At 44.9% G+C, this 24,973-nt stretch overlaps 1 protein-coding gene across 1 annotated transcript; it reads right to left on the bottom strand.

Moving 5' to 3' along the window:
• Positions 1-24,973, bottom strand: LOC119453058 (solute carrier family 13 member 2-like). The gene is made up of 7 exons (XM_037715049.2): positions 24,860-24,973; positions 17,195-17,314; positions 8,918-9,004; positions 6,480-6,651; positions 5,370-5,531; positions 3,034-3,171; positions 1-534 (listed from the first exon to the last, which is right to left on the bottom strand). Exons 1-7 carry the CDS (start codon positions 24,931-24,933, stop codon positions 337-339), a joined length of 951 nt encoding a protein of 316 aa, XP_037570977.2. The 5' UTR covers positions 24,934-24,973; the 3' UTR covers positions 1-336.

The raw sequence follows: 24,973 nt of genomic DNA on the forward strand, positions 1-24,973 counted from the left end.
ATTATGGGGTTTTACGTGCCAAAACCACGATCTCATTACGAGGCACGCCGTAGTGGGGGACTCCGGAATAATTTGGACCACCTGGGGTTCTTTAACGTGCACCTAAATCTAAGTACACGGGTGTTTTGGCATTTCGATGGGGGCGAAATGCGGCCGCCGTGGTCGGTACTTGATCCCGCAACCTCGTGCTTAGCAGCCCAACACCAGAGCCACTAAGCAACCACGGCGGCTTCGAAGTCTCGCGTAATGTCATAATAATTTAAGTGCGCAGATTAGGCTACACAGCGTGATTTCTTATTGATGATAAGAAACCACATATAACGCTACATAACGCGATCAGAGAACAGGTGGGCCGAGCTGCTGAACATAATGTGGTGTCGAAGGCCTCGCCAGCCAGGGGCCAGACGTGTTGAGTTGGTGCGAGAGCATCCAGGCCGGCAGTGCTGACCAGTTGAACACCTGATGGCCTAAAGTGTCCACGCTGATCAAGGCACAGGTGACAATTAACGCCTTCAACAGAATCCCATACAGCAGCTGCGAAAATACGAAGCACATGAGCAAATTTACAAGGGTATGTATTTTGTCTAACACTTTTGTTCTGCTACGATACCACACTAGCTCTGCAGGCTGAGATGCTCGGTTCCGAGTACGTTAAGGTCGTAGACTCAGCCTATTGAGATCTGCTGTGTAGGAACAAACAAAAACCCGTAGCACCAAGGTACGCACACGCAAACAAACAATTTGCTTCATTAACGAGCGGCTGTCGTCGGCTCGAGTCTGGGGCCGAATTCAGAACGCTTTTCGTTCGCAAGTGCTTTTTGCAATTGGCCGGCCTCCATAATAATATTTCTTGCATCAAGATTGGCTGGAATTTTCACTTAGAAGCAATTCTATAGTCAGAGCTTTTGTAACTACGGGCCCTTATATGTGAAACCTGTATTTTCAGAGTTTTGTTTTGCGTTAAGGAGGCCACATGCATGAGGACCTGCGTATTGCAAATGTATCACGTGGAATTGTCCACATCTGTACAAACTGACTTGTCACTGCAGTTCCTTTACATAACCTGAACTCTTGTCGACACCTCGAGAGGCCAAGGTCCATGTTCACAAAAAAAAAAAAAAAAACTCCCGCGCTAGAATTGTTCGTAAGAAAATATTTCGGCCAATCCTGCTACCGGACATATTATTAGCGAAAGCAGCCAGCCAATAGCAAAGCTCACTTAAGCACAGAAAGCTTTGTGAATTCGGCCGCAGTTTATGCAATAATAACTTGTGTAGTGTCGCACGTGTGATATGTAATATCAGACGTGCGACGAAAGCAATATTGATTACAAGTAAATGCACCTAACGCTAAAATATATACTTGTTTAGCACTTGTTATTTTTGTTTAAGGCTACATTAATTGCCCCTCACGTTCGCTGAACAAAAATCAAGACCAAAACCACCGTTTGCGTTGTAGCACAACACACAGAATACATTTTTGCCAAAATAGTAGCCTCCAAAAACACTATAGACCCCTTTAACAAGGCATCGTATTAGCACGACCATCGTCTTTAGTAACGCGTCATTCAGAAGGTTTGAAAGCAAGTCCAATGAAAATCGTGAACGAGGACGTAGTAATGTGAACGCTCCGGGAAGATATATTAAAAGGTTGTTTTTTTTCAGTTTTTTTTAACGAGGAATGGGAAAACACATGCACACAGCGATCACACATTGCAGATTCAGTGGTCCCCCAAATAGACATACTTGACCAATGACTAAGCTTCTTCAAGTTCAGTTTGTAGCTGCTCAATGGAAAATTAGTAACGTTTAGACTTTGACAATGTATTTTAACGCATATATATGCGGCTTTAACGCATGCGTACTTGCGTCCTAATATGTCCTGAACGCAGACCTGCTTCCTTGCCCCCTCTGAAGCAGAGATAAGCACAAGGCAGTTTTTCGTCTACCGTGCAGAGAAATACGCTTCTTTTTAAGCGAACACATCGAAAACACACACAGCACACAAAAATCGAAAAATCTATTTTCTTCTAGCAATTCTTACATATTTTCATACTGGCCATTTCTTTCTTCACATGTTCATACGGACCCAGACGGTAGCACTAAGCCTACTGTACGAAGATCTGTTTTAAAGGATATCACACTTGTTCAGCATTTTGGTTCTTGTTCGGTTGTTCACAGGCACTGTCTAAACAGCATACTTCCACAGAAACTTATCGAAAGCTTTTAACATAGTTACGAGCATATTAACCAACAAAACCCTGTATCGTGCTTTCCCTCATCCTGAGCTCACCGCTCGTCTCAGCCTAGTTAGAGTGTACTAGGACATGGTCACTCTAGGTCACGCTATAGCCTAGTACTACCCTAACCGTACGACTTTGTGGAGATGAAAAGTTTGCATCAGATATGTTTATTACTGTGTCATCACTTATTTTTTTTTCCTTTTTATTTTCCTACCATCCAGATATATACTTGCCTGACCTTGCGACAGCTTTACACGTACTCTGTGATGACGTCGCAAGAGCATTCGCGCGGACACCCTGCCGGACCTGTGTCAAGTGAATTCTATCAATCCTTTTGCCGATCGAGCACTTTAAGACTGATCTCATCAATCTAAACCTAACATTACCGATGGTGGCAGAGGAAGCCAGCACTGCAGTGAGACAGCGAGCAGAGGCTATTGTATGAATTTGGGCGATATTAATGCGTCGGGAAAAATATTTGACCAAGACGATCATGAGATGTGCTCTGCACTCTGCGCATGTAGTGCATTCGGCGAGTTGAAACTGCTTCAAGGATTGTTATCTTGATAACTGCTCTGAAAAGAGACTACAGGTCAGAATAACATAACTGGAGTACCCCTGGCCCTACAGTCTCCTTCCTTTAGGCTGTATTCAAGGCACAATCAGAGGGGGAAGGGACGCCTACGCATTCTACTGCAGGCTGTTCGGGGACCCTTAGAAGAATACTTCCGTGCGGAAGGATTTGGCACAATAAAGGACCACAAATCCCACAATAAAAGGTCCAAACTAACCATAGACAGTGGTCCCATGTCGGTGAGCTCACTCAGCAATGCGATAGTGATGCGCGCCGTTGGAAACACCACGGAGCTCGAAGCCGCCACGGTGACCGGAAGTGCGTAGTACAGGGGGTTGCAGGGTCGCACCAAGGCCTGCAAGCGGCGTTTCGTGACATTCAAGGATCGTGGGAAACTGAACAATGTACAGCACGATGAGCCGCGTTACGCCGGTCTGTGAAGCGGGGAGCAAAAGTTTGTTTACTGCAACTCAGGAGCAATTCCTAATCGTAATGGATATATTAAGAGAGGACGCGGTGCATTAGATGGAAAACGTCTGCCTGTAAACGCGCGCTCATAATACTGCTGTTTAGGGATACTTGGCTCTTGAGGATTGTGTTGGCAAAATGTTGCGCACGTTGGTTCTCTAGAAAACGAGTAATTCACCTTCAATAACTAGCTGGCGTCACCTGTGCCGCTGCTTTCGAGGCAATTTTCAATATGCGCTTGCGAAGTGCGGATAATCGCAGCACTAGTACGTGTCTATGCTGCTACTATAAAAATAAGTTATCTGCCTTTACAATGCGCCATAAGAGTAACATCTATAGAGTACGATGACAATACCCACGCGGAGAGTGCTTTGTAAGATTACTGAATGCTGAATGGAAGTCGGAGGCCCTTTCACGACAATGAAGAACAGAAGCACCGATGGTCAACCGGCCGCTTCTGTTTTGGACAGTTCGTGCTCGGTTGTTCAAACCTGTCCTCATCGATCGCGACATCATCACACCATCTGTCACGTTAATGTGAAATCTCTAAGTACTAGTGCTTCGAACGACAGGTATATGAGCTACCCTTGTCGGCGCTAGAGCGGAAGGGCACACGACTTGATTAGCTTTAAGAAAAAATCGAACAGATGTCACCGAATTGCTGACGAGACACGCAATAGCTCAGTGTAAGGATACCATTTTGTTCATATCAATGCGGTAAATGAAATAGCAATCGCGCTTTTGTGCCTCCTGCTGTTAGAAACTTTCGCACAAATTGACAGAGCACCAGTCTTCACATTATTAGCGTAGAGAGGAAGCTGGGATGCTCATCTTGGTCGCGGTATCAAGTTGGAAGAAATACTCGAGCCTTTGGGTAGCTTACGGGGTCAATCAAATGCTTCTGTCTGCGTCTTCTTTCTTCGTTCTGTGGTTTTACGTGCCAAAATCAAGCACGCTGTAGGGGGGCTCCAGATTAATTTTGACCACCTGGGGTTATTTAACGTGCGTTACAGCGCAAACACATCAGCGTTTGTGCATTTCGCCTCCATCGAAAATGCGGCCGCCGCGGCCGGGATTCGATCTCGAGACCTCTTGCTCAGCAACGTTACCTTGTATTATGCGGAAAACACTTTCCTGCGCAGCTTCTGCTGACTTGAGACAGGCTTGATTTGCGATCTCCCCCCCCCCCCCCCCCCCCCGCCTTCCTTTTTTTTTTTCTTTTTTGGCATGTGTGAGCACTGCCTATATATGCAGCTTAGAAACGAATAAAATCAGTTGACAGTTTGCGCTCTTTCTGTCTACTTCGCTTTTCCCGTGCTCATCCTTTTGTTTGCGCAACCCTTCCTAAGTTTCTTCCTGGGCGCAACTCGCCCAGCAAGAAGTTCTTCTAAACAGCCGGCTATATCCGTTGACTTAATATAGCACCTCCCAAAGGTATCAATTACCAGCGCCGTTTATTTATGTATGCTTACTAAATGTTGTATAAGTCTTCTCAGCAGATTCAAGCAGCCCGAGGTTTTATTCCCACTCTGTCCAAGTCCCCTACAAGCTCCTTGAAGCTGTGGCGTTCTTCCTACAAGTCCTACAGATGTTTGAGCATAATCGCCAGCACTTTTAATAAAAGCCATATTTTTCAGTGAAGTTTCGTATTCCAAGTGTACCATCGCAGACTTTCATTGGCAGGAAACAGGGGAAGAAAAAAAACTTAGTGGCTGTGACGTTGCCTTGCTGAGCTCGTGGTTGGGGGTTCGATCCCAGAATCGGCGGCGGCTTTTCGGTGACGGCGAATTGAAGAAACGCTCGGGTACTTAGGTTTAGGTCAATATTAAAGAACCCCAGGTGCCATAATCATTCCGAAGTCACCCACTATTACATGCCTCATAATAAGATCGCCGTTTGGAACACACAACCCGAGAATAATTTTTTTTTTTTTGCGTAATCGACCATGATGGTTCTCCCATGTGAACATAGAAGAGCAGCGTATCTAGATAGGTGGCAAATGCGCACAGAGCAGCAGGAACGTGGTGACAAACTTAAATAATCTTCCCGTAATGCAAGACATAAAAGAGAGGTCATCGAACTCACGGCTTCAGTCGCCACGGGCAACAGGATTCCCACAGTATGGCGGCTGCTGAGCAATTCAGTCATGAAGGCCGCACACACGGTTAGAGATGCTTGCGACAAAAGTCTGCTGTGAGCCTGAAGACTTATTAGATGGTCTCTCAGCCAGGCTGCAAACTTGCTGCTCTAAAATGAAAAAGAGTAAGGTAATAGCACATAAAAAACAAGTATGCAGTTATTTGTTTTTTCGTTTAAACTCTCCAGCTCGCACAATTAACAAATTGAAGAATGAAGAATTAGCCGAGAAAGTATTCTAAAAAACAACTTCAGACCAAATCGGTATGTCTCTGCATGTGAAAACTAACACCCCCAACACAAACACACACACATGCACACACACAAACGTACAAAATGCAGTAACGTACTCTCTAATTTACCTTCATGCGTTCCTTCCACAAAGGCTAACGTTGTACAGGGTAACGAAATACTACGCGCCGAATTACCGAAGCATTTCTTCTCTAAGTGCTATTTGCAAACTTACCAAACCCCTTCATTAACATTAGTAATACGCCCAACATCCAGATTGGCTATAATCCGCTGCAATGGAAATTCCAGTTCAAGAACATTTTTGTGAATTCGGCTTCCAAGGGTCATGGGCGGAATTCACAAAGCTTTTTGTTCCTAAGTGCTTATTGTCATTGGCCGGCCGCCGTTGCTAATACATTACGAATAGTTTTAGCGTAAGAATGTTTTTGTGAATTCAGGCCCGTGGTCACGAAAAGGTACTTACGCTGGTACGAGCAGATGACAGCCAATCGTGATGTTGCACACAATATAACCGACGTTGGCAAGCCAGTGGCAAACAGCCCTTACGTACGAAAAGCCTACCCAGGGGCCGCATTCATAAGTTCACTAACGCTACGTTCCAACAAAACGATTGGCTTGCAAATGCCAGCCACTTGTGGTTGATGCCACAACGCCGACCAATAAGGAAACGTTCTTACGTAAGATAATTAAATGTTGTGAACACCAACAGCCTCCGTACTTCTCGTCGATTTCGTCTCGCAAGTTCGGCGAGTGCGTTAGTGCTATGCACGAGAAACAAATTACATTCAACCAGGACGCACACACTACCTTGACGATGAAAGAGAGCGTGAAGGTGCTTCCATACGTGATGACAGCTCCCCAGGGCAACCTTTGCAGAATACGTCGGAGGCCTGCTGTAGGTGGCTTACCGCGCCAGGTCCAAGGGAGTGAGAACAGGGCCACGATGACAAGAAAATCTAATTCAAGCTTTTCGCAGCCTCTGCAAATCACACATGCGCAGCCAAAGCCGCGTAACTGGCTTGTGTGAACAAAGGTAGCCAGTATTACCCGCAAGCGCAAAATGCGATGACGCCATTCTCGAGGGGAAAAAAAGTTGGATACATATTGTTTTTTTAACATTATTAGCTCTAGTGAAATGACATTTTTCTATCTTTTTTGCCTGAAATAAGATATCCCTTGTGGATCTTTGAGAAAGTATATTATAGTCTATAAAGCATATAAAAAATCTGTATTACGGAAGCGACCTTCCTTTACCCAATGTCAGTCAAAGAGTGCGTGGAATAAGCATATACAAAACTGCTTCAAGGCCTATCACAAAAATAGTATTACCACCACACCTCAGCATTGGGCACTGACAGGCGCATTAAGCCATTGAAATGGGAAAAGTAGCTACTACTGAAACCAGTGATGTGCTCTGAATGACCAACCCCGCGGACCGTCATTGAATTTAAATGACTGTTTACTCTCCTTTCCTTGCGAGTCTATTTCAATTCACACCGCTACAATCTCAGACGTGGTGCTGTTTTGTTGCGCATCATAGAAGGTGCCAGTTTGTTTTTATACGTGATGATTGGCAGCCGCGTTTGAATCAGACTTGGTGCCCCATAAATGCGGCGATAGTTAACAGTGACGCTGATACAGAGCTAGCCTGAATAGCCCTACACGCACAAATATACGTTAACACTATTCTTACCGGGCAAGCACTGGTCTTGATCACACAGCTTGTAGCTGTGTGATCATAACTCCTCACCTCTTCCACCACCACCACTTTTCAAGAAAAAGAGACCCGCCTCAGTAGTCACAGTAGCCCGGTGGCTATGACGTTGCGCTGCTGGCTCGTGGTCGTGGGTTCGATCCCGGCGGCGGCATTCTGATGGGGCCGGAACGCAAACGCGCTCGCGTACCGTGCATTGGGTGGTGCACGTTAAGGAAACCCAGGTGGACAAAATTATTCCGGAGCCCCTACTACGGCGTGCCTATTAAACAGATGGTAGTTTTGGGGCGTACAACCTCAGAATTTATTCTCCTTATTTTATTTCAAGAAAAAGAAACGAACGTTAAACAAACTGACCTGGTCCCCGACAATTCCCGCGCCTGCGCCCAGTCGAAGTCAAGCGGTGCGCATCCACGCGTGTCTACTTCTTATCTATGTCCCCAGATAGAACCAACATAACGTCTTCGTTGTTAGGAATGAGAATACTTCTACAACCAGGCGATCTTCAAATGGAAACGCTATGGCTATCAAGCAGTGCTTTAGGCAGTGGCAGCGGTGTTTGAGGCAAAAGCGCCGTTTTGAATCCTTCTTTGAATAAGCATAAGGTACAGTAAACTGCTATTTAATTACTTATAAATGAACTTTCATGACCAGTGTTCCTAATTTTCGATTGGAATGATGAGTGTGTGTCGGCGTGTCGGTAGCTGCAAAAATCGATGTTGCTGCACGGAACTTTACGACTTCACTTTATGATCATAGCATGCGCAGAGAAGCACTGAATGGCCCCGTCTTGAGCGTTAGATGTTGCAAGCACTCATGGTTGCACGAAAAAGTACTAAAGTGAAGAAAACTCAAAACTTATGCTTACATTTTAATACTGTTTTAAGCGCGATATATTGAAATGATGAAATCAATTTTACCTTCAGAACATGTACTGCCTTACGCACGTCAAATATATTTCTATTTGAATTATTTTCTTGGAAAAAAACTTCCGTGTGGAAAATTTTAAAGCAGCCTCATTTACAAACATCTCGGTAGTAGTGTTGGCACACCACAGCTCAGGACCTAAATAGGTTTGAACAACGTCTATGATACTCTACTTTTTTACTTACCCTATTAAATAGATATGCAAAACATAAAATTATTGCACTGTGTTTCTAACTTACATTAAAACATCAAAACTTCCACGTACTTTCAGCCTCTTTTGTGTCAAGCCAGTCGGGAAATTTTTATCGGATTACTTTATATAATCGACGACGCGAGGTTGCCCTGAGTTTCAACGGGTTACATGATTATGTCCGTAGTTTTGACATCTAGGTGTACCAAGGTCTGTTATGAGCTGTTAGCTATGAGCAACGACTGGTCATTGTATACAAGTGCCATGGCAATACTGCGGCAGGATTTTTTCTTTCTTACTAAGATAATGTGTGAATACAGCTTCAAAAAACAATCAACGACGCCAGAATGAGCATGTAGAAAACGCCACTTAACCAATAATAATTTCCAATGTAGTTTTTCTGAAGGTACGCACGGTGCATTTCGGATCATCCCCGAGACCGATGCGACGTAGATGCCCAACCAAATTACGATCATCACTGCTGGCACGAACTCCGCCACCCTGCAAAACCAGGTGATTTTCATTTAAGTGATGGTCGCTCCGAAGAAAGATATCCTTTTGCAAGGATGAGGTGTATACAAAATATGCTGGTAAATGCACTGAATTTCTGACACAGCAAGATAAGACAGGATCGCACAGTTCAGTGGTTGATCCTTGGAGGGGGGGAGGGGGGTATTCAGTAAGCGATTGGCTGGGGCGCCTGTCTCCTTCTGACGGGTACCCCAGCCCAGCAAATCAGAACTTCAGCAGCAGACGAAATTGACATGTCCAGTAGGTGGACACTTACAAAATATTCCCCTTAGATTGAATTCACCAACGGCACAGCCGGAGCATTAGAAACTTATTTATCATTCAAAAATATATTCACCGGAGCATTAGAGAATCTCTTAAAAGCGTCGAACCTTCGTTTGCTCACGCAAGCGCACGAAGAGAGAGATTATTGCGCATCACTAAGGGGTGATTATGCACATCATTCAGCCATGTTGAACGGAACAGGTGCCGCATTCACAAAACTTTTTGTTCAAAAGTGCTGTTGTCCATTAGCAGGCCGCCTTCACTAATAATATACTGTCTCGCACGAATCACGTATACTAAAACCCCGTGAACCTTATATAATTCAGGATGTACTTTGTTGGATTAAGGGCTTTTTTTTCTAACAAGACCCAGTGCGTAGCTACCAATAACTCTTCTTCAAGTGCTTCCTCTGGAACAATTGGCGTACGGCTGGTGTCGGTTCTTGGACGACTCCTCTTTTTAATCTATATTAATGACCTTCCTAACTGCCTCAAATTGACGTCTATTAAACTAATGGCGGATGACTGCGTTCTGTATCACAAAATAGCTCACATATCTGACTGTAATAAGCTCCAACACGACCGTGATCATGTATACGTGTAGTGCGCGCCGACGGACGCGCCCCTGGTGGCGGTCTCGCGAAGGGCGCTCGGGAAAGGAGGCAGCCGTCAGTCGCTGTTTTCTGCGTCGCTGCTTGTGCTTCTCTGTTTGATTCACGTTCTTAGAGCAAAACAAGCAACGCCCTTCATCTGTGCGTGGTGCATGGTCAAAGTTTCAAGGCATGTCGAAGAAGAACTGTTGAGCGGTGGGGTGCTCAAATACCTACAAAAAATTGGAGGGCGCTTAAGATTCGCTCTTAAGAGTGGAACACGATAGCATTCAAAGATCCCTGACTGCTTCTCACGCTTCCCGACGGCTGCAGCTTAAGCAACCGTAATGGTTACCGGGAAACACAGGCGGCGAACGCTAAGCACGAAGGCGAGCTTTCTGGTAGAAACGCGGCCTCTTGCGTGGGGCGATCCCGGAGATATTGCATAGCCGCGCCAAAAAAATGCATAATTTTTTGTTTCGTACTTTTTATATTTCAGTCTGAGAAGTATTAACATGACAGGCATGCGCTGTGGGTGTTTTATTTCATGACATTTGTTTGTGGATTGTCATTCTCAATTTTGCCAAGAATGCAAGACAAGGTATGAGTAACATTAATGATAGAATAGTGTGGCAACACAACCCGCATATACCACATGTCATATAAGAAGGCGTGGCATATACAAGTACCTAAATATATTCGGAGGGCCTGCGTGGTTATGGATGATTTTTTTCCGCCACCCGCCGACATCACACGCCGACGCCGGTTGCTGACGGCGGATTTTCTGCGACATGGGGCCCTTAACGGCGTTAAAACCTGCCGGTGACACGCTTATAATTATTTCTGCGATGCCGCAGGAGCGGTAGCAAGGTGTGCGGCGGGAAATTTCTTGTGCTCATGCTTTCTTTTGTCATCTAGGTGTTTTTGGACCTCGATCACGTTTGCACGTCTAAGCGACAAAGTTAAGCGCGGCATATCCATGTTTTGTTTGGTTTGTCCGCAGTGCAGCATGCGCGTTAAATGCATTTCGCTTAGGTTCTGAATGCCGCTTGTCGGTTCTACCGTTTGCCGCTTCTTAACGGTGTTGCTCTAGCTAGGGTGCACAAGTGTATCATCTTGTTGTGCGTTAAAACTGCTGAGGCTTACAAGGACTGATTTTGTTGGTTTTATGCGGTCCGCTAAATCGGCACACCAACTGTCACGCAGTTCATGTTTTTGGATATATTTTATGCGTAGCGTCGCGTGTGTTGAACTGTTTTTAGTTTGCTTCAAGCATAACTGTCGGTATATTTATGTGCGAGGTTTTAGCCTCGCCTCGTTTATAGAAAGGGGGCTTAAATCACGCTGTTGTTTATCGGAATGACTACAGGCCAAGTGCTTCTTCAACAGCTTTATTCTTTTCGCTCGAGGACATCTTCGATATTGTGGTTTCTTGGGAATTGTGTTAAAAAAAGGTAGCTCAGGGCGAGGATTGCTGTTTGACTTTCACTGAAGAGGTCGCGTCACGTTTGGAAAGTCTCTACGCCTTAATGCTGTCTGAGCAGACTTACCACGCGGAATGCTTTGTTTGTTTCACAGCGTAGTCCATTTTGCGTGTGTATTTTGTACGCAATCGATATACTTCTTATTGTCTTTTGTGGCGTAGGAGTGCAATGCCTCCGCTTTAAAGGACTCACCTTTGCCACGACCTCATGCCATGGTCATTACCAAAATCGTAATTATTCTTCAAGCGACTTTGACGGCACTTAGTCGGTGACATCATATGTATTGATTGGCAAAAATATCACTACAATCTCTGGAGGCATAGCGACGTGCGGAGTCGTTTAAGATATAAGTCTGCACCAATGACGTGTGCCTATTATTAACGTACAGAAACAGTATTACGGCAAATGTAGAATTAAAAAAAAGTACCATTGAGACATCGTTTCGGTCAACAAAACCAAGCGGCTATTTACATGAGCTCCACTTCGTATAACTGAGACTCACTGCGCTTCTCTGCGGAACGGATCTGGCACGTATGCGACTCGAGTTTCCCTAACTCCGATGACATCGTGTACATGTCTGCTCTCATCATAGAGGCCTGCGCCTTTTCTGCAGCTGCCATTACGGAAGAAATAGTCTGGCATCCGAAAAAAAAGAGAAATTGCAGCCGCAAATTTCAGCGATAGTTGCTGCATAGAGTTGTCGTCTGCTACTGCTCCCGAGCATACTTTCGAAAGCACCCGCTAGGTGGCCATCAGTGGCGCCTCTATAGGCAGTACACTACGCGTATAATAGTGGTGTTCTAAATTGAATATGAAGCTAAATATAGAGAACTGTAAATTGATTACATGTAGTATGACACTCAGTATGAGCTACAACGAGTGAGCACGTGGCAAAGCGCTCTCCGAGGTTGGATGTTGGCGCCAATTGGCACCGTGTTCCTAACTTAAAGGGAGAGGTTTGTGCTGTTAGTTTTTTGAACATCGCTCCTTCATATCTGCTTTTGCCCTCTCTCCCAGGCTTAAGGACAAAATCTTTTTATCAGGAAATAATATGAACAGATAAGTAGCCACCTTGTGCGGTAGCTGGGTATCATCAATGCTTCTGGAAATGAAAACTGCCGTCACCTCAGGATGTTATGCTTCATTTATCGCCTCTTGATGCGTCTTCACCAAAGTTTCTGCATTACTGCGGAATGCCTACATTTGCCCTTTTTCTGCATTCCTGCGTGCGATTCCAATATTCTAATATAAACGTCGGTGAGAAACTCGCTATCTTTTATATCTGCGATGTTTCGCCGGTTGATTTGCGTAGAACAATGACTGATGTATAGCGTCGCAGAAAAGGTGGCCACAGTTTATCCAAGTCGCTTTCGTGAGACAGTGAGGTCAAGATTTTGATAACTAACCTGGGGGATAGAGCGAGAGCAGGCATCAAGGAGCGATCTTGGAAACAAGAACAGCGGAACCCACTCCCTTTAACTTGGGAACACGGTGCCCAACGGCACCGCTATTCAACCTCGGTGAGCGATTTGCCACGCGCTCGCGCCTTGTCGTTTGTACTAACCGCGATATCGACACTCCGCAGAACCATACTCTTGATGGTTTACCTCTATAACCTCTGACGTGCTCGAAGTACCTTGGTCTTATAACAACAACGTCTCATGGCATGCCCAGCTTGACTGTGTATCTAACAGCGCGAACTGCATTTATGGCTACCTGCGGCGGAGCTTCAACTCTGTACCGACTTCTCTTGCGCTAACCCTTTGCAAAACACTCGTTCGATCAAAGCCAGTATATGCACCTGTCATTTAGCAGCCCGGCCAGCGTACCTGTGTCAACACACTTGAAAGAATTTAAGATCGAACCACTCGTTTTTTTTTCTTTCCACTTATTCGCTTCATGCCAGTGTCACGTCGGTGAAGGCCAGATTAGACCTGTTCGATCTATCAACGCTTTGCGAGTGCTCCCGCCTCTGTCTCTTTCTCAAAATTTGTCATTTTAATCATGTTTTGAAAGAAACAATTTTATCTCCTCCTACCAACATTTCACCTAAGTCAGACCGCAATATTAAGATACGAGTGTCTGCTTGTCATACGAACTTGATTAGCGAATATAGGACAAGCGATTAGCGATCCGAAGGACGAGCGTCGACTGAAGCCACCTTCCTGCTTCCATCGCTCTTATCCAGGACTGTAACAGTTCTAAATCTAATGTTTACCAGGTTTTTTTGTTAAATTTATAGCATATGTATTTTTTACCACTCCTCTATTTAACGCCTTTGGGCCTTGAGAGTATTCGAAATAGATAGATAGATAGATAGATAGATAGATAGATAGATAGATAGATAGATAGATAGATAGATAGATAGATAGATAGATAGATAGATAGATAGATAGATAGATAGATAGATAGATAGATAGATAGATAGATGGTGTTCGATATCCCAAAATGGCTTGTATCTACTCTTACGTGTGGTTTTGGTGTAAGAAGTATTTTTTTATATACCGGCACAGATCATTGCTTATCACAACGACAGTGCGCTGTATGTTTTCATGCTGGCCACGTCGGGCTGATAAAAAAGACGGTTGAACCATCTTGTATGGGTTTTTAGTGTGGTAATGAATGCTGTAAGATTTACGTGGGAAGTGATTTATTCAATCTATGTCATAAAATTGCAATTGAGTATTTATATCCTTCAAAACAAAAAGTAGATATTGTTTCTCTACATTTTAATGGCGCAAAACTATCAACAAATACTCGAACAGCGTAAAATGTTGATTAGATTAATATGCTGAGCCAAGCGCTATGAATACTTTCACGGTGACTGCATGAGCAAAGGTCCTAATGGTAAAATAGAATCATGATATATTATATGCTTGCGTGCGCATACCTACATGCCTCCACAACATGGAAGAGACTTATGTACCATACCATGTTATCATTCGAGGCCCACAGGGCTAATTACCTTACCACACCTAGGTCACTTCTCCACTTCTGTATGCTCAACTTGATGGCAACTCTCGTCGCCACCGACTGAGGCGCATCACTGGAAAAGAACGGTGAGAAGGCGCACACTTGTCACAGTCGCAGTCACATAGGGTGCGTGAAACAACTTTTTTTTAAAGCTGCGAATCAGCTCAGCTACAGTGCATATCGCTGTTGCATAGAAAACAAGTAGTATTTCCTATGAGCCACGTATTACAACACACAAACGACAAACAGTGGTACAACAAGGAAATGTCGCTGAAGCCAACGTTTCGACAAGGGGACTTCATGGGAACAAGGATTCGTCAGGGGCCCATGTTGAAACGTTGGCTCCATCGATATTCATTGTTCGACCACTGTTTGATCACTTCAAGTCTCCATCTTTCGATGAACTGTCTTGTTTGAACACGGAAGACAAGTTTGAACTCGGGGGCCATATTTTTTATATGTTTTTCGTCTAACTATATTCATTTCTTAATCATCCGTTCCAGCGAGTGCACGCACCCGGCCATATAGCGAGGGCGCGACTTCGTGGAAGCCATGGAGGAAGAGCAAACATAATTTATATTGAAAAGAAGAATTACAAGTACGACCGCAGCTTAAGCAATTATCTCCACACTTCTTTTTGATTTCCCCACTGCGCCACCACAAAGTAGCTGCCGCGACCTTCAGTAGCCACTCAAAAGATTCGTAAATTTGGAATCCTCGCGATGGCGCGAATGGCGGCATACGTCACTGTGCGTGACTGTCGGTGAATTTAATGACGGATGCGGAGAAAAAAACTAGCCCGTGCTGGGTGCCAAACCAACTAGTGTCCCGCAATTATCGCAAGACAAATACAAATACAAGCGCTTTTGCACTCACTTACTGCGAAGACGGGGATCTTATGGTTGGACGTGACTATATATCTGCGATTTCGCTGGATTTTGTGCCTAAGGTTTGAAAAGTATGACGCGGGAAACATATTTGGGGACATTTAAGGGGGGACACCATATTTGAAGAAAATAAGTGCCTCCCTTATCTGTATCCACTTCTGAATTAGACTTCACGCAGTACTTCGCAAATAATTTTGCGTAACATAACGATTTACACAGGCTCTCGTTATTCAAACTTGGATCATTAAGACAAGAAGTTCGACGACGAAAACCTATACGCTGTATTCTCGGCGTTATTTTGAACCTGCAGAACCTTTATTTTCTCTCTTTTAAATTTCAATTCGTTGAATATCCGATTATACTCCATTTCATATGCATACTTAAGGTGCAACGCTGTGTGAGCTGCCTCAAGGAGTTCCGTCCTCAAAAAACACCACTCCGCGTTCTCCGTAGTCAAACGATCATGACAGCCAACTACGAATCCAAACGGCGTCGATCAGTTCGAGTTCGGCACATTGCCTGGATAATTTACTTATCTTGTTTTTCTTAGTAATGACTGGAATATACGCATCGAGCGAACTTTCAGCCGAGTCTTTTGAGTGTCATAACAGAGATATCTGTAAGCTTACAAGCGGCACCGCGAACAAAGCAGGTGCCAGGCGACGGTCAGTCTATGAATAGCATTTGAGGCATGCCAACAGGGCCGACAGCGTCGAACTTGTGTCGGCTCTGGGTCATGTGCCAGGTAGCCTGGCGTTAATCGCCGCTCCGATGCGTCGAGGTCGTGCGGCTGCCGCGTTACAACACGGACACTGGGACGTTTATGTTCCCGCACTCGGGAATCCGCCTGCGCTCAGATGCATAGGTGTTGCACGTACGAACCTTGTACAACACGTGGATTATAATAGTTTACTCTAACATCAACCAGGGCCATGAGAATGCTTTTTCGAAAGCATTTGTGAAGCGCTGGTGAAATAGAACAAGGAGGGGAAAAATTGCGAGTGAAAACAAAGCGATGCCGCATAATTACACACCACTGGCGTAATTATTACTTAGTGCATAACGTTTCTCAGGTGTAATGTTGATATTACCTGAAAGAATGGAACATTCAGTTCTTTTCTTTTTCTTCTAATATATGGCACACTAATTTTTTTGTGTGAAGGAGCAAAACGCGCAAGCTATAGCTGTATACCTTCCACAGCGTTGCACCTAACTATAGCGGGTTAAAGCATACCGCGATTCGCGATCCGCTACCCTTATGAGGTATTAACGCATGCGCGAGCCCGCCTTCCACTACGAATGCTACGGTGTCGCCACACCGAGCCAATTGCGCATACATGACATGTGACCGGCTCTATACCATCACGCCGGCAAGGGTGGCGCGCGGATGGAGGGGGACAAAAGGAAGAGGCTTTACGGCGGTCGACATAGACGACACGCTCACTTCTGTCGCCGGAGACAGCGTCACGGAACTGGGCAACAATTTGGTGTCTGACGCGAAATAAGAATAAGTAGAATCGAGTGATGTAACAAAATTCGCATCATCTGAGAAGCGGCACCCAGTGCTAAACCATGTAGTGATCGAACGACGCGATACGTGCACATTTGGTTTCGCAGACGGGCAGCGCGCACTTGAGCTGTGAGCTTTTGCTCCCCCTCATCTCTCTTGACACCGCGAAGCGAATTTTTGTCCACAATTTGCTTCCAGCGTTATTATCTCCATCCATCTGAACAGTCCTATTTATCCTTCGAGCAATGTTCACTCCTTAAAGCCTCCAAGCCTGCGATGTCACTAACGCAGCATTAAGAGAGGGAGCTTTGTAGGTATGACCCTAAAGACGCTGCCTATTAGACAACACAATATAACGTAGTTGCAAATTCCCACAAGTGACACTCCAGCGTGAGACACGTTCCGAAAAACTGGAGTCACTACAGTTTATCTGCGGAGAAAGTGAATACGCACAAGTGGTGAAGAAACGTGATCCACATGAACTGCCAGTGGAGCCCGAAGGCAAGGAGCTCCATGGGGAGGAAGAGCATCCACCAGCTTTGCGCCGATATGATGGAATCTTGACCAAAATTCCTAAGGGGACAGAGATAGAGCCACAAGTGAGGTCATTGTGGAGGGGTGAAACGCAGATGTTTTGTGAAGGTATCTGCACGGCAACCATTGTGGCAAAGCTCGCTCTAACCCTTTAATAACAGGCATATAAATGGGAGCAAATGCGCAGATTTAAAGTGATGTCAAAATATATATGACGCGAAGCTTGTTTGAGTTATAGAGGGAACAGCAGACGCCGATGACACCATGCAGCCCATCCTCATCATCTGTCTGATTAGCTGTGTGATACACGAGGACGAAGGCGATGTGGGATGCTTGACTAGGGGAGAATACTCATGATGCACAAATAATTATGGCAGATGTGTAATATATTTAAGGCTTCTATATCCCTTGTTCCATAGTGGCACGCAACAATTATGAAGGATGGGCCAAGAATCGAAACGTATCAAATGGCACATTGTCAATTTCACATACCAAGTGACTCGAGTTGTCTAATCGGCAAGATAGCAGCAGCCAGCCCCGCAAAGTGGGAGGAAGACGCAAAGAAAGTTTTCTTTTAAAACATTTAGTTTACTAAAAATATAACTCGACCGAAGTTGTGAATAGGCCGTTCTCACAGCCACGAGAGGCTTGGTAAGCAAGAAATTACGCAACAAACCAGAGAAGGAAGGCGACAAACCGACTCAACTTGCGCGCCCGCTTAATTTGACGTCATTTGATCCACTTAGAGCAAATTGTTCACCATCATTAGACAACTTTGCGATACTTTTTGGCATATGCATGGCACAAATACGCAAATATACTATAGAATCCGTGATGTCAAGCTGACGTCAACGGTGCCGCAGTTTCGGCGCGAAATTCGAAAAGGGGAAAGTTTGGCTTTTCCTTGTGACTTAAATGATTCTCAGAATGGAATGTTTTACAGCGAAGCTGTTTATGGCTGGGCTTTTGTGGATTTTTCGCGTGCGTGTGCAAAAATGTAGGCCGATCCTGGTGGCGTATTTCTATTTGCGCCCAAGCCCAGTGCTCGACCGCTGGCGCCGCCATGCGCCGCTCGCGCGTACCATGTTTCTACGTGCTTCTTTCGCCAAGGGCGCTTGAACGCAATCATATAATTCGTATGAATGCAAGCTTGGGAAGCGTGGCTGTATGGCCTAGTGGTTACGACGCACGCTTCGGGACCAGGCGTACGCGGGTTCGAATCTCGCTTTGGGTAGAAGTTTTTTTTCTTGGTATCGCGCTTTTCTTTTTTTTTTTCCTCTCTGTTTGGCAGCGCGGTCGGTTGAACCCCTGGGCCGCGGCGGAAGCCGCCGTGCCTGGCGCCGACGCGAAGCGGCGGTTGTTGGGGTGTTGCGGAGCGCAGCGTAGCAACACCCCAAATAAAAAAAAAATACTGCTCCAGTCAGGTAGACTGCTCCCTCCCTGATAGTGAGATTATATTTGGATCATCAAAACAGTGATGCGTTTATTTAGGAATGGCATCGATCCCTTAGCAGCAGCCACAGTCGTGCCTAGTCACCACCAGCCCAGCGTGTTCTCCGTTCTAGCGGCGGCGGCTAGCACGCCCGGGCTCGACGAGCCGCGCGCTCGCACGCGCCAGTCGAGCCCGGCCGTGCGGCTAGAAACATGGTACGCGCGAGCGGCGCATGGCGGCGCCAGCGGTCGAGCACTGGGCTTGGGCGCAAATAGAAATACGCATCCTGGTGATAGGGCAGAAAGGGTCCTCCAGGTGGTGGGCTTCGTTACAGCGCACGTCCTCCTAGTACCATCTCTTTGTCGGCGTTCCAACCGCTTACGTGCCTAGTTTCTTGCCGTTCTCCCAGGGTGGCGGCACCATCGCGCCTGTGTATAAAACAAGGTGAAGTTCTCCATTTTTAATTTCACTTCTCCTCTCGTAATGTGGAGGCCGCGTGTAGTGCGCACTACCGGCAACGATTGCCATCTCGTCTCTGTTGGTGGGCTTTAAAAGAAGCCCGCGAATACGCGCAAAATATCCGCGTGACTGGCTGCTCGAGGCACTTTGCGGGTATTCGCGGGCATCTTTCACGCTCGGAAAAACACTTTTATGTAGCACGTACTGAGCAACAGAAAGCTGTATCGAGAGTTTCTCATGTTGCTCTACAATTTTATCATTGACACGTTTCTTCTAATTATAGTACTTGAGAAGTTGATTAATTAATTAAGACTTATTCTCTAATTAGGCGGAATGCAAGGAAATAATCTGAGTGTCTCCAAGCGACGGCAAACAACATTACCTCGGTTCTGCCCAGCTACGTAGCATTTGCATATTTTTATAGTTTGACTCAAGTTAAGTGCAGAAAGAAATCCTGCTGTTAATACGCATATACGCCTGCGGTTGACTATTTGATATTCGATTCAATATTCTATACTTATAAATACCCTGTATTTAGAGCTAACATGAGGCTAACTCGCTTGAATATTTTTTTATTATACGTGTGTTTTGGCAGGGCCACGGTTGCACACGTCTCCACCTCTTGACTTCTCAAAAGAAGAGACAGACAAAAATCCCGCAACATTCGTCTCGCGATACTCACCAGTGAGCACCAGTGCCGCCACCAGCATGCCTTTTGATTCCGCCAACTATACAGGGTGTTTTTTTTTTTTTTTTTAGCTGCACCAAACTTTTAAAATTAGAAAAAAGTAAATCTTGGTCACGTTATGTGTACCATTCGAGTGCACGGATTGGCGGCCACTAGATACAGAGCAATTTCGGCACTTACGTGCGTAATTAGCGAAGTTACGCTAATTAACTTTCTAATTATCAACAATAGGTGGCTACAGCAAATTAGTACTTTGGGGCCACTCCTCGACACTATCTATCCCAACCATCAAATTTTGAATAGCGGAGTTCATGTGGAGCTACACGAACAATTAGTTCCCCTTGGCAGGCTCCTTGAAACCGAAACTGGCCGCAAAAAGAGCGTCTGTGTCGTCGATGTCCCCCCCCCCCCCCTCGCCTTTCGTCACGTCTCTGAGGTCATCGCTGGTCCGGCCGCGCGAGCAGCTTGCGTTATCTCCTTGCTGTCTGCGGCGTTGGCCTAGCGTTTCAATGCCGACGGGCCGCCAAATTTACTTCGTCATTCCGTTGGGCGCCACGTTGCGCTGTAGCGCCAACCCCGCTCCTTGGACTTTTAGATACTGCAGGCACGGCGTCAAATCAGTCTGTAGCGTCGACTGCGAACGCCGCTGACAGCAAGGAGATAACGCTAGCTGCTCGCGGGGCCGGGCCGGCGCTTACCTCAGAGACGTGACGAAAGGCAAGGGGAGGTGACATCGACGACACAGACGCTCTTCTTGCGGCCAGTTTCGGTTTCAAGGAGCCTGCCAAGGGGAACTAATTGTTCGCGTAGCTCCCACATGAAGTCCGCTATTCAAAATTTGATCGTTGGGAAAGGTAGTCTCGAGGACGGGCCTTAAAGTACTCATTTGCTGTAGCCACCTATTGTTGATAATTAGAAAGATAATTAGCGTAACTCCGCGAATTACGCACTTAAGTGCCAAAATTGTTCTGCATCTAGAGGCCGCCAATCCATACACTCGAATGGTAAAGATAAAGTGACCAAGGTGTATATTTTCCTCATTTTAAAAATGTGGTACAGCTAAAAAAAAAGCACACACACACACACACACACCCTGTATACGAGCCGTTCCGTGGCCGATATACATGAGCTATTTACACTGATCTCTGTTATAGGGGGCTGGATGGCGCATCGAGATCCTTCTACTTAAGCTACAGGAAGAAAGCGACCGTGTCCCGGAAGTGAGCGCTTCGCGACTTTGCAGCGGCACTTCGCATGCAAGGGCACTCGGCGTTTCTTTTCCTTCCTCTAAAATACCTACCTGATGGAACCTAAACTACCCAAGCATATCGAAGAAGTCTTTTTGGAAGATTTCCCACGCGTATTTTTCCCACCAGCGTGTTGAGCGTCATGTGAAATAAGAAGCTACTGCTAGCACTGGCAATTGCCTACATTCAATGAAGCGGTACATGCGCCCTTCTTTGGCTCTCTGTTATCTAGGTTCCTGCCGTCTCAGCTAGCTTTTACAAGCAATTGACTTGTAAGCTTAGGAAGAGACAAGTTGAGACCATCTTTCGGAAAGCATGCCTTGCAGTGATCACTTCAGGATATCGTGCTTCGACTATCTGTATCGACTATCGATATCGACTATCGACTGGTTGTATATAACGGTATATACCGTCAGTCGAGTATCACCCACTGGTATCGTGCTCTCCCCCGATGTAGCCTATGTTGCAGGCTACATCTTGGGATTTGCGTGTCCTGTGGGGCAACAAACCATAACTTACGCTGCGTGCCGGTTGGCTACTGTTCCAGAAAGATGCGCATGAACGCTTCTGGATAGAAAAATGAGCGTGCTGACCCTAAGGAGTTATCGTATTCCACTGCTTACATCTATATAAGAAAAGAACAAAAGGTGCTTTATTCAGACCACTAGAAGAGGGAACACCGCTCAAGTTCTTATAGCCACGGACATGAGGCAATTTTCATGGCAACTACACAAGCTTTACTTATTTATTAACTTTATGAGCACATGCATGAGTCATCGGCCGAATTTAACTAGTTCTTGTGACTTGGGGAGTGCGTAAGTAGCTACTTTCTAAAGGTACAGATGCATTACTAGGTAAAAGAAAAACGCAAAGAGAAGAAAGTCCAACCCAAAATCTAACAAGGCCCAACATTTTGAAGCGGGCGACTAAGCGTTTTTCTTCCTTCTCTTTCCGTCTTTTTTTTTTTTTGTAATCAGCAGTTCCTATATAAGCTTACAAATGATTGGGCAGAGGAAGTCCTAGCAATTTTCTAGCATTTTTTTTCTGTCATAGAAGCCGCTATATTTGCATGTACATTTACTATCTCACGCAGGGGTAAGGGCCCTTAATAGAATTACCGGACGATATCTACTCAGTAATTTTTCAGTGGTAGGCGAGGTTTAATCGCCGGGTTACTTACCTAAGAGAAATTGTTCTCGTTGTTGAGGTTATCAGTGTGTTACATTTACGACGTAAGTGCGCATGAACGTAACTAATGGCACACCCGACCTGTGATCGGTCTATTAGAGAGGGCGAATACCTGACTTTTCGAATATGAATTAAATACGAATAGTAAGTCTAGAATATTCAATCGAATATCAAATAGTCAACCGTATTAACAGCAGGATTTCTTTTTATTTCTGCTTACTTAAGTACCACGCCTTTTCTGACTAGCCCACAACCCTCCCACCCTTTAAAAAAAACGAGAAAAAAAAACGAAAGAAAAAACAGCTTACTATCAAGCACAAGGAATCAGTTTTAAACGCAAGATTTAGTTACTAATCTAATTTTAGTGACTAATTCTCACTAAAAACTGCACAAATAGCATCTCAACATCTTTAAAGCATGGTTGTAAACAAGCTTTAGAATGAATGGTTGCTCTATAGATTAAAGCTCTAAAAATACGCTAAATAAATGGTTGCCGCAAAAAACAAATGGGAGTTGTGGTAAAAGAAAAAAAATGCAATATTGGGCCATTTGCAAGAAAAACATCTCTGGTCGTACCATAAAACAAAAATTCACCATGACTGGACGGCCAAATGGATTGAATGACAGACTACAAGCAACACTCTCAGGTTGTCATGTAGACTTCAGCAGCGAATTCTGAAACAAAACTTGCATTATCCATTTTGTTTCTGCATTCCTTCAAAAAATTTCTCATTGTTTCACTTGTGATAACTTGCGATACTTTGTTTAGCAGATGGACAGCAGTAACAAGACCTTAGCAGTTGCTTATTGCGAAATATTTGGTTGGTGTCAAATATTAAAAAATGCCTGAATCGTTTATTTACGACTACCAATAGGATAGTTAGTGTGTAATATTCGATTCGTATTCAAAACTTCAAATATTCGTCCACGCCTATTGTCTATACGTCTAACAAGCATGCTCCAAATAGGTCTGAAAGTGATACTGTAATGGGACATGTCGTACATATCCACATATCCCGTACGGGAAATAAATGCTGTTCTATAACTGGTGAGCGCTTGCTTGCAATACTTATATCTTCTCAAAACTGCTTATTCAGTCACACTGGCAAGCCAAATGCACAAAGCGACAAACCTTGCCAAAGGGGTGCGAAACGTTTAAGCACTAAAACAATTTTTCCGATACCTTCACTTGCTCTAAGCTTCACAGACGATCACTGGTTGCTTCCACCAGTTGCTACTATTCGCCACAAATGTACCTACTTCAGCTTCTTAGGCCTCTGCCCCTACATGATCAGCATGCCGTTTGTTTCTCGTAGAACGTCAGTCTTCTAATTTTATTGTTGATTAGACGCGCATGGGGGACGTCGAGGCCAGCATTCCCAAAGTTTTGTTACGTATGCAGTCTGCAATCGCCCATCACCGCGCCGACCACGCCGGTATCATGTGTGGCGTGCGCTTGAAGCATTGGCGAGTAAGAAAGCGCTTTAGTTAAAGATAGGCACCGCATACACGTTCAGATTATTGTAAAAGCTTGTTCCAGACGGGAAATTATAAACACCCCTCAAACATGGAAAACAATGAGGAAAAAATGCTACAGCCGCCGTAATGTCCGCTTGCACGCAGTAGTAAGTGCAGCATATGCCCTATACTTCCGGAACAAGCCACCGCGAACCTCGGCACTTACGATGCCTTCACCTGCGCCCGGCTCGGCGAGTGACGAAGTGACATCCAGCAAAACTTAGTAGAGATCAGTGGCTGTTTAGTTTCAGTATTGTCATGTGTGGTGGAAAAGTGCTTTTAGAAGCGGCGCGAATTGAGAGTACACTGCCCGCAGTATTTTGCATGCATTCAGCGATATTAATGACCGATATGCATCGTACATGGCCGGGGTGCATTCTTATCGGAGCGATTCTTATCGGAGTCACTGTGCACGTTCATCCTGCAGATTTGAAATCTGTCACTGAATCCCTTTTGGCGTGATTACGTCATCCACTTGCAGTATCTGTAGCATTTTCTTTACCATGTTTCTGTTGATGCCCAAATGTTGTTGATCGAGTTCTGTGCATTTTTGCTGACCGAGCGATGTACCTGCTAATTTGCTCCCGCCCTTTCTGTATATTAAAATCCGTACTTGTCGATTTTCATATATGAACATTCTTGCATTGTATTTTCTTTTTCTTTTACTTTTTTTATTTATAACGTTGTATATTTGGCCGATTTCTGTGTTTAACTTGCTGTTTTTATAATTTACTGATTGCTGTGCTTGCTGCAGGAGGTTATTCTGCGTTTCTGTTAACTTGTGTTCTTGGTATCCCCTTATATTACATTCATCCTGCAGGTATTTGAGGTACTGTAAATAAATAAATAAATAAAAAATTATTTATGTGTTATTTTTAATAAATTACTGGGTTGGGCGTACTAAAAATATGCATATGTAAACTAGTAATGGTTGAGTTTATCAACGATACTGTTGGGCACATTGTGAGCAACGAAAACAATACCTACAACATTATTTCAAGAAGGCACGCAGAGAAAATTTCGTGCAGGTAATAAGCATAGCAACAACCTACCTCTTGAAGTAAAGCAAAAATTCCAGGTTACCTTCATTGCTCGTCAGGTTCATTATAGATGCCAGAGCACACATGATGACCACACTGAGAAGAAGCTTCTTATGTATAGTGTGA

The sequence above is a fragment of the Dermacentor silvarum genome, chromosome 1 (genome assembly GCF_013339745.2).
Source record: "Dermacentor silvarum isolate Dsil-2018 chromosome 1, BIME_Dsil_1.4, whole genome shotgun sequence".
Taxonomy (NCBI): domain Eukaryota; kingdom Metazoa; phylum Arthropoda; class Arachnida; order Ixodida; family Ixodidae; genus Dermacentor; species Dermacentor silvarum.